This window comes from Apis dorsata, unplaced genomic scaffold, assembly GCF_000469605.1.
Source record: "Apis dorsata unplaced genomic scaffold, Apis dorsata 1.3 scaffold_347, whole genome shotgun sequence".
NCBI lineage: Eukaryota > Metazoa > Arthropoda > Insecta > Hymenoptera > Apidae > Apis > Apis dorsata.
In genome coordinates, this window is record NW_006263614.1 from 551033 (window position 1) to 561616 (window position 10584).

General features: G+C 38.0%; 1 protein-coding gene across 1 annotated transcript in view; it reads right to left on the bottom strand.

Moving 5' to 3' along the window:
* Positions 1-10584, bottom strand: part of LOC102671322 (probable JmjC domain-containing histone demethylation protein 2C) — a 216726-nt gene that overhangs the window by 147426 nt on the left and 58716 nt on the right. The window contains exons 2-5 of the mRNA XM_031511762.1: positions 7201-7452; positions 5188-5301; positions 819-1040; positions 7-91 (exon numbers count right to left, since the gene is read on the bottom strand). Of these exons, the coding sequence (XP_031367622.1) occupies positions 7-91; positions 819-1040; positions 5188-5301; positions 7201-7452 (673 nt within the window). The remainder of the gene's footprint in view (positions 1-6; positions 92-818; positions 1041-5187; positions 5302-7200; positions 7453-10584) is intronic.

Genomic DNA, 10584 nt, shown 5'->3' on the forward strand with positions numbered 1-10584 from the left:
ACTCACCTCCGTCGCCAATCAACCGCATTTGTACTAAGCTGGGGTCCTCGTTGTGGTCCTCGAGAACTGTGTCATCGGTGACAGTCAGGTCCTGGAATTGGAATCGCAACGAGCGTGAATATGCAATCAAAGTGGTCGATTGACTGTACGACTCTCGAAAAACAGCTTTTTGAGGCTGATTTAAAATAAATATGATTACGAATATATAAATACAGCCAGGTCGTAGAATTAATCGGTTTAATCGGGAAAACGAACGGATAAATCGAGATCCACGCGGTAATTCCCGGAGGAGGAAATGATTAAAAACTGAAATTTTGCATGGAGAATAAGCTCTTTGTATAATTACTTTTTTTTTTTTTTAATTTTTATTTTTATTTATTACCCCAATTTGTGGATAATCTTCGCGATTAAATCTACAGTTAATCCCAAAAAGCGATCGTATTCGATATATTTTACGAAAAGTTGTAATATATTTAACAATAAATAAAAGCAATCTCTCCGATATCAATCTTTGACATATACAAATGCCCCATTTTAACAATCGTTTCTTCTTTTTACCTTCATTTCTATTTTATTTTCCTAGATGCATGAAATAACATTATTTTAAAACTTCCAATTATCGAAAAATTTATTCTGCATAAATGAATAATTATTCGCCTAATTATTACCTTCCCTCGATATTACAAATTCAATTCCTGAGAAAATACACATTTGCTATTAGAGAAAAAAAGAAAAAAAAAAGAATCATTACAAATTCAAGATTAACAACTCGATTGATTCTACTGATCGGAATAAAAATTTCGGAAGCAAGACTTTACCTTGGTGGACTCGTTGTAACCAACGATGACGGCAGTGTACCATTGCGTGGTGCCCTCGGCTCGATAAACTTCGACCCTGAAGCCGACTAGAACGCTCGGCGTGGTGAGCAGGATCCTTTGTCCGTCCTGCATCTCTGCCCATCGCCTGACAGCGCTCGCCCAAGGCACCGAGCCTTTCGTAAGCTCCCAGTCCTGCTGCAGAAACAACGGCTCGGTTGAAGCCTCGTTACGGGACAAAACGAAATCCAAATCCTTTAAATTAATTCTTTGACCTCGTTTCGACGATTGTAAAAGTAGAAAAAAAAAATATATATATATATATTCTTCGTTATTTGCAAAGGAGATAAAATATAGCGATTAATTTTTTTCTTTTTTTTTTTTTAAGCAATAAATCTAACTTCCTCGAGGCGGCCATCGAGGCAGACACGATACTTCACGTATCGTAACTGGGTGATTAATTCTCCTTTGGCGGGTGATTCGTTACGCTCAGGGAAATAATCGCTTTGTGAAGACGATTCTTCTTTCGTTTTCCATCAATCGTTTATTTGTGCAAACCGATAAACTCGACAAAAGCTGCAAGCATTTGTTTTGTTTAAGCGGGATTAGTTTTTAATTTGCCTATTCTCTGGAAACAGAGAGATGGCGCTCGCTATATATGGCGCTCTATTGTTTTAATCAGCTGATAGAAGTAACAATTCAATTTTCTTCTCAATTATATACGCTTCATGCAATCATCCGTTTTGTACAACCAATGTTATTAATAATTTCATCAAGTAAAGAAGTAAGAGCTGTAATTTGATTATTATAGTGGTTAGAAAATAATTATTCCACGGAGATTCAGAGGCAAAATTTATGTATTATAAAATGTGAAAATATTATTATTATATATACACATAACAAAAATCAAAACGTACTTTTTATATGCAATAAAATTTTTTTCATCATTATTTCAAAATCAAACCTTAGTTTTAAAAAGAAACCGACATCGAGGTAAAAGAAAATCGAAAATGGAATCAGATTTATTTAGTAATAAAACTTCAATGAAGTAATTCTATTCCGTTCTACTCTGTCTCTCTTTCTCTCCCCCCGTCAATATTTTCACAAATACAAGACAGTTATACGCGTGTTGCGCCAACATCTCGTTACGTCACGATCGCATCGTTACGTCAGATGCGTTGTGTAATCACGACATGAAGGCGCAAGACGTGGTGATACACGATAATAGTAATATAACGGCAATTATAATCCCATTACCGAAGCGTTGAGAGAGGCTCAACAATCGCTCTCCAACGATTTTCGTGCGATACCAACGACAGCCGATATTTTCCAACGGTGGAAAGAATTTTTCTTTTTTTTCCCCAGAATAATCAAGAAGAGAAAATCCTTTTCGAGGATTCGAAAAAAATGTTGATTGAATAGTCGATTGAATGGCAAAGAAAATATGTAGATGTAGCACGTGATTGGATTCGAAGAAATTTTTTCGAAAAAATATTGGACAATTTTATGTATAAAATGTAATTCGACGTTAACTTGTTTTCGTAAGCGGACGTGTAGAGGATTTTAAAATCCGAAGGATCGATGGAGCGAAGAAGAAAATTCTCATATACCAATTAATTGAATCAGAAGAAGTTAAGAAAATATCTTTTAATGGATCAGAATTTTTTCTAGAAATATTCCAAAAATAGAAAGAATTACCTCAACCTTCGCCTATCCTCTGCTTTACAAAAACGATAATTAATAATTATCACCTTTACCCAGCTAATATTTCTCTTTATCTCTTTATCTCGAAGGCTCCAAGCCTTCATCGAGACATGGTATCTTTCTCTCTCTCTTTCTCAAGAGTCGAAACGACGATCCACGAGGCGCGAGGAGAGAAGAAAACACGAGGAAAGGTACGTATACGCGGGGTGTATCGAGGACCGTTAGGTAAAACGGGAATATGTTGGCGCCTCGCGTTGGCCGTTCTCCAACGTTTCATCGGTGCAACACGGTGTGTCGACACGAGTCACCAAACCGGCAACCGCGGAGGAAACAAGAGCGAAAAAACCGTCTCGAAAGGTTCACGCGAGCCCCTCCCCCCTCCGCCCGAACGAATCCACGTGATCGCTTCTTTCCGTCCCGTACGTACATACGTACGTACGTACGTATTGCACGGTATGCGTGTTGCTAGGTATGCGCCTCGAAAACAGAAACCGGCAGAAAGAACCCGTTGCATTTATAGTTCAGGGTCACCACACTGTTCGCTCTTTCGCCCGGTCCAACCGATCCGACTCACTCCTTCTCCGTTCCGTTTGGAATCGACTCCACCCACTTCTTCCTCCTCTTCCTTTTGCCCTCCCCTCCTTCCTCCCAACCGCCCCTTTCTCTTTCTCTTTTTCACCACCATTCGGCGCCACTCTTTCCTACATTGCTCGCTCGCCACTCGCTCTCTTCCTTTTGCCAACGCGATTCTTCCATCCCGTTTCTTCTTTCTTTTATATCCTTTTGTAGCCAGCCGGTCGCAGCTATTTTTTTTTTCTTTCTCACTCCTTTTCCTTTGTTCGCTCGAAACATTCCTTCTACCTTACGTTCGTTTCATTTCTCTCTTTTGCTTTCGCCCATTTTTTTCTTTCGCTTCTTTGGCAATTCCACTGTTCTTTTCGCTTCTCGAGCGAAGATGTTTTCCTCTGTCTTTTGCGAAGGGAAAGTGCAGCTGCATCACGTGTATCAAAAATCGATAATCGAACGGGCGGCGAACGATGGCCAAGCGAGCAATTTCCACTGACCCCGATGTGTCGTCCCATTATTTCTCTTCTATTTTTAAGCGCGCTAACGCGATGAAGTTCAACCGTCAGCCTATCTCAGGATTATTTTATTTTATTAGCTGCGCTAACGTTCCGTTGAGAAAGAAAATGCAAAAAGAAATGATTCGAGAAATGTAGAATAAATTTTTTCTTCTAGACTTCGTTCTAGACTTCGTCTTCGAGTGAATCATGGTATTAATCAATGCTGAATCTTCAAACAAATTTATTCTATACTTATCTTTTAATCAAAATACCGATCAATACGTGCTTGAAAAAGGAAGCCGTAAACGAAAAGATGTTTTATTCTTAAACATTCCTTTCGAACTTTTCCTTGCGTGACAAATTAAAGAGTTATTTATTAATTAAATCTCAATGTTCTTGGGAATCGAGCGCGAGAAACGTATTACTTTTCTTTCTCTTTCTCTTTTTCTTCCATCGAGCGAAACTAATTCGAAGGTAATCGGGTTTCATACGATGGCCAGCGGAGGATCAAAACTCTCGCGCAGCTGATCCTGACCACGATCTTCCCGGAAACTTCTCGCCGCACGTGAATGACTTAGAAATTCGTCGGGGATCCGAGAAAACTTTTAACGGTAAAAGTTCCGCTAGTTTAATTACTTGGAAACAATTCCCCGCATCCGCGCCCCACCAGTTCGAACGTAAAAACTTTTCAAGTACGCTCGACCGTGCTCCGGGAGAAAGCACTCGTCGGATCGATTTATCGTGCTTCGCGCCATGTTTTTCCCCTCCACCCGCCATCTTGAAATATCGATAATCGATCGCAATTCTTTTCACGCTCCAATTTTTAACCAAGTCGTTTCAAGATTACGTGTAATTTAATTTTATTTTTTGGATAAAATTAGATTGAAAATTAGAATAACAATGTTTCGCCCTTGATCATTCGTCCTTTAAAGGATGAAAACGAAAAATTGGAAATTCGCGCGAATTTTTCAAATTTATTCTCACTCGATAAAGCAAATTTCTACGAACGAACCCTTAAAAAAGTAAACTGAGTTTATTATACAAATTTGAATCTTCGTGATCGATCGTAATTTTGAATAATAAATTCAGATCCCTCGAAAAGATGTTAAACTTTTAAAAATTGGATTGGACGGAACCAGGGGCGACTTAAAGGCGATATATTCGGTCGGGATCACTCATCCCTCTCGAAAGATTACTCGCAGTCACGGTTCCCCGAGGGCTGGCGGATAGGTCAATAGCCTCGGAACTTGCTTCCAAGTTTCCTCGCCGTTTCTAACGAACTAAGTTTCTCGTTGTGAGGTTGCAGCTTGCTCGAGGTCGGTTTCGGGAAACTTGCGTGACACTTAATCGGCCAAGGATCCCGAAAAGGCACCCCCATCGATAAAATATATAAATCGCTATGTAAAGAAGAGGGGGAAGATTCCTCCACGGGTTTTTAAAGCGCGATCGATCGATCCGACTTGTTCCAACTTTGGGAATGAAGATGGAAGTTTACATTTTTCACGATGTTGTAAAACGTCGGATTCGTGGAAGTCGATATCGAGGAAATAAAAAAAAAAAAAAAAGAGAGAGAAAACATGGATGCTATATCATCATATACTCACGGTAAACGGCTTCAGCTTCGAGTAATCGACGAAGTCCAGCCTTCGATCTTGCATGAATTCGAGAGGCATCGCGTCTTCCGGTAACTCTGCACGCGCCACCAGGGGATAAAACGTCTGCAAGTAAATTCGATTCGATTACGTTGACGTCCATTATTCACAGTTGGTCGTATCATAGTATGTCAAACGTTTTTTCCAATTTAATGAAATTTTAATTGTAAAAAGTTTTTTTTTCGTTCCAAATTAAATTATTGTTACGAATTTAAGAAATGCATTTTTACATATAATTTTTTTTTTCTTTTAATACGATTCAAGTGGAAATGCAATTATCGATCGTAATCTTTCCAAATTATTTTCCAATTTAATGAAATTTTAACCGTAAGTTTTTTTTTTTCGTTACAAATTAAATTGTTACGCACGAATTTAAGAAATGCATTTTTATACATAATTTCTTTTTTTTAATACGATTCAAACGGATAGAAATAGAATTATCGATCGTAATCTTTTTAAATTATTTTCCAATTTAATGAAATCTTAAAAAGTTTTTTTTTGGTTGCAAATTAAATTATTGTTACGCATGAATTTAAGAAATGCATTTTTACACACAATTTTTTTTTTCTTTTAATACGATTCAAGTGGAAATGCAATTATCGATCGTAATCTTTTCAAATTATTTTCCAATTTAATGAAATTTTAACCGTAAAAAATTTTTTTTTTCATTACAAATTAAATTATTATTACGCACGAATTTAAAAAATGCATTTTTACACACAATTTTTTTTTTCTTTTAATAGGATTCAAGTGGAAATGGAATTATCGATCGTAATCTTTCCACATTATTTTCTTAAAAACTTTTTTTTTCGTTGCAAATTAAAATATTGTTACGCACGAATTTAAGAAATGCATTTTTACACACAATTTTTTTTTTCTTTTAATACGATTCAAGTGGAAATGCAATTATCGATCGTAATCTTTCCAAATTATTTTCCAATTTAATGAAATTTTAACCGTAAAAAATTTTTTTTTCATTACAAATTAAATTATTGTTACGCACGAATTTAAAAAATGCATTTTTACACACAATTTTTTTTTTCTTTTAATACGATTCAAGTGGAAATGGAATTATCGATCGTAATCTTTCCACATTATTTTCTTAAAAACTTTTTTTTTTCGTTGCAAATTAAATTATTGTTACGCACGAATTTAAGAAATGCATTTTTACACACAATTTTTTTTTTAATAGGATTTAAGTGGAAATGGAATTATCGATCGTAATCTTTCCAAATTATTTTCCAATTTAATGAAATCTTAAAAAGTTTTTTTTTTTGGTTGCAAATTAAATTATTGTTACGCACGAATTTAAGAAATACATTTTTACACATAATTTTCTTTTTTTTAATACGATTCAAACGGATAGAAATGGAATTACCGATATTAATCTTTCTATTTCTTTAATTTGCGCGATAAAATTTAACAAGTATTTAACAAATAAGCGTATACAAAAAAATTTTATTCCGATAAATTTCTTTTTCTACGACAAACAAACTAAACCGTCGAACGTTACGAGGGCCGAAATAAAACGCGAAAACCGAGATATTTCCATTATTGCATATCCATATTTAATCCAAGTGGCGTCTTTTCGACGCGACGAAGAGAGAGAGAGAGAGAACAAGAACAAAAAGAACGACGCTCGCGAGAATTAATTAAAAGTTCCGGTTAATTAGGATCAAAGCTCGCGTCCACCGAGGGAGGAGACGGAAATCCACTCGACGCCCCGCGCACAAGATCACGGACAGTTTTGCATTTGCAATCCATAGAACTGCACTGTTCTCTCCCCTTCCATCGAATAGGGGAATCGATCTCGAGAAGGCGAAAAATGGACGCTTAAAAAAAAAAAAAAAGGAAAAAAAAAAAGAATACGAAGAGAAACGAAAACGCTAGAGTGACGGAATTTAAATTTCGTTTAAAACGTGATCGATGATTAAGACGAGGAAAGGGTGAAGAAGGCGCACTTACGAGAGCCGGCCAGGCGACCGTGTTCGCGACAGCTGTGGCGCCCCTCAAGAGTTTCCCGTTGATACGGTGATGGTGGTGGTTATTATTGGCGTGATTGTGGTGATCGATGGCGATGAGGCTGGCATGCCTTGGATCAGGTCGCTCGGCCCAGCACAGCCCTTTTTCCACTAAGAAGAACGAGAACACCGCGTCCCTGTGGGGCGATAGCCATTCTCTCCTTTGCCACTCTACGTCGTCGTATTCTACGAGGATCTGGAAGAAAGACGTTCGTTCATGTTGCGAGTTTCTTCAACAACACGCCGGGGTTCGATGACACTGCCCACTCCATACAATAACCGCGCTATCCATCACCGTGCCTCAATCACGCTTTGTTCTCAACGATCCCTATTCGCGATGCAAATTATTTCTCTCCTCCCGATTTGTTTATTGTTCTAGGATGGAAATATTTTAATATTCCATTTTGATCGATAATCCTAATTATTTATTTATTTTTTTTATTTTATTTTATTCGAGATGATTTGAAATATTTGGTAGGTGGTTTTTTAAGAAGTTAAAAAATTATATGTGTACTTTTTAAGGAGGATAGGATTTAATTTTAATGTATCTTTAATTATGAAATTATTTTCTGAAGGTTCAAACAAATTTTGGGAATAATGTTAAAATTTAGAAACTTAAATTTTAGATTTATCATTAAATCGATATTATTATGAATCTGAGATTCATTTAGAAGAAATTAATATTATCGAAAAATAAATTGTGAATTTTTCTAGAATCTAGAAGAAAACGTTTTTACAAAGTTTCGAAAGTTTTGCAAATCTAAAAATCCAAGGTTTCGTTCCCATCCATCTCTCGATACAAATTACTCGATATTTGCAGATCTCGAATAGAAACTCCATCTATCTTTCGTTCGTTCGTTTGGATGGAGAAAAAACGAAAGAGAGCGGAAAGGGAACGGGAAATAAGAGGAGCTTGATATTGGCCGATTAACGGTATCCATTATTCATAAATCACGAACAGCAGCGGCGTTAAAAGGGTGATTGAAGGGGAAACGGTGAATTCTCACGGTCGGTTTATTTCAGCTCTTCGTTAACACGATAAATTCGTTAACGCCGGGGGAACAGCAATGAACGGAGCGATCGCTAATTGAAGGTCGGTCTCTGTGCGTCACTTAATAAATGCGATCACTGTGTCTAACGATCTGGTGAAAGTGATCGCGTATCTTTCATGAAAATGAATCGACCGTGCGCGACATCTTTCATTTATAATTCAAATTTCTTTCTTTTTTTTTTCTTTTTTTTTTTAATCGGCCTATTCGAAACGAGGATTTTTTTTTTCTGCCTATTTTTCGAAATAACGAGGATCGATCGACTATTTGTCGTTCATTCGGTTGATTTTACGATCGAGCGCGAGCCTCGAACGACCAACATTCCTCTCGTGCAGCGCAACGAACTCAAAGGCACACGCGTGACCCGTTACGGTCGTGGCGCGTCAGCCAATTAAATGCATAAATCAACATTAATCGTGGCGCTGCTAGGTCGTCGAGACCGTTTATTTGCGATCCTTTTTTCGAAACAGTTTTACAACGCTGTCTTTTTTATAGTTCGTTTGTTTCGTATATAACGTATTTTCTATAACGCGAATGACGTTCTATGACGATGACACATCGTATCAAGATATCAAGGATAAATTGTGAAACATTTTTTTCGTAGAACACTTTTTACGTAATATTTCTTCATTCCCAAGAAATTTGAATTTTTAGATTTTATAATTTATAACTATCTGAATTCTTCCTCGAATCAACGTTCTTATCAACGTTATTTTTTTCGCAATTTCACAATAACGTTTTATCTTTAATTAGATTCCTGGGAAAACGTATTTCTAATCTTTAAAAAATCGAGCTGCGAATTCGTGGAAAGAAATCAACACGCAATATCGCGGGAGAAAACGGATAAATTATTTCGTTGCAACAAGAGTTCCCCGGGAGAACCGGTGAAAATAAATCTTTGTATGCCCTTGATTTTATCGAATACACGGTCACACGAATGTCCGCTAAAAGCGCGGGGAAAACGAGGCTTGGTAACTCGGGACTCGTCCGTCAGGCGGCGATACCTGTCAGAGTGGGGATCAGTAATGGCCGCCACCGGATTCGAAAGCTCCGCCTCCAGTCAACGTTCCGGCACCGCCCGATTCGGTTGCCAAGGCGACCCACGGTCGGCCATTTTGGACTCGTGACCTACCACAACCGTCTTCTACACAGGCACGAATCTTTCCCCTTCTTCAACCACCACTTTCGACCACGATTCACGTCTCCTCATCCCCACCCAGCTAATACTCGTATCGCGCGCCGTCGCGGTCCGTTTCGCGTTCCCCTCGTTTCGAACACGGACCGAAAGAGAACGGTGCACGCGTGTTGTTCTATCCTCCAGCGAAAAATTTGGAATCTTTTTCTTTTTTTCGGTACGTTTCCCCGGAATATTTCATCCCCGTTATAATTTCACGTATAAATCGATGAGAAATTTGAATTTCTTTGAATCTCTTTCGTTTCTATTCCTCGTAGATAAAAAGAAGAATCGTTAGAAATGAAATTCGCGTGTAATCTCGTCCACTTCCCGATCAGATAAACCGTTCGCATCCTGCGTTCGTCGTTCCTTTCGACATTTAAAATCTAAAACGGCGGCCATTGACCAACTTCCTTCGTACCTTCCGTGACTCTAATCACTATCCAACTATTTCCAACGGCGTGACAACGACCAGAAGGCGTGGATGGAAAACCGCCTTGCCCCCAGATCCCAAACAGATAACCGACACGTTCCCACTTATTCGATTAATGGCTATTCCTTTCCAGGCAATTTTTTATTTCCACGTAACGGTCGAAAGAAATTCGGGCAATTTGAATTTGAAAGCAGATTATTTAAAATAACGAAAATAACGTTTCGATGAGCGGAGGTGTCGGATAGGTATCTCAAGGTCACTGCCAACATTTTGAAAAGATGCGTCACGCACTGTTTCGCGCATATTTATTTTCGCGACGACGAGGAGAGCGAGGACAACGACCCTCTCCCCTCCTCTCCACAGTGGTATCTCTCAAGGTCATTAAAGGTAACCTCTTTTATACATCCTTTTATACACACGCGTATAACTTTTCTTAAAATTAGCCACACACGTTTTGAAATCACGTTTTAGTGTCTATCTCGGTCGATCGATGAACACATAAATCATTCGAACGGCTGTACACAAGGCCACTTAACCGTATAATATACCAACACTTTTGATTCACGAGGCGCAAAAAAGAACGAATGACAGTTTCCAAGAGGCGAAATGAAACAAGCTGCATTCCACAAGAATGTTCCAGAGTGTGGAAAGACGCGAATATATATATATATA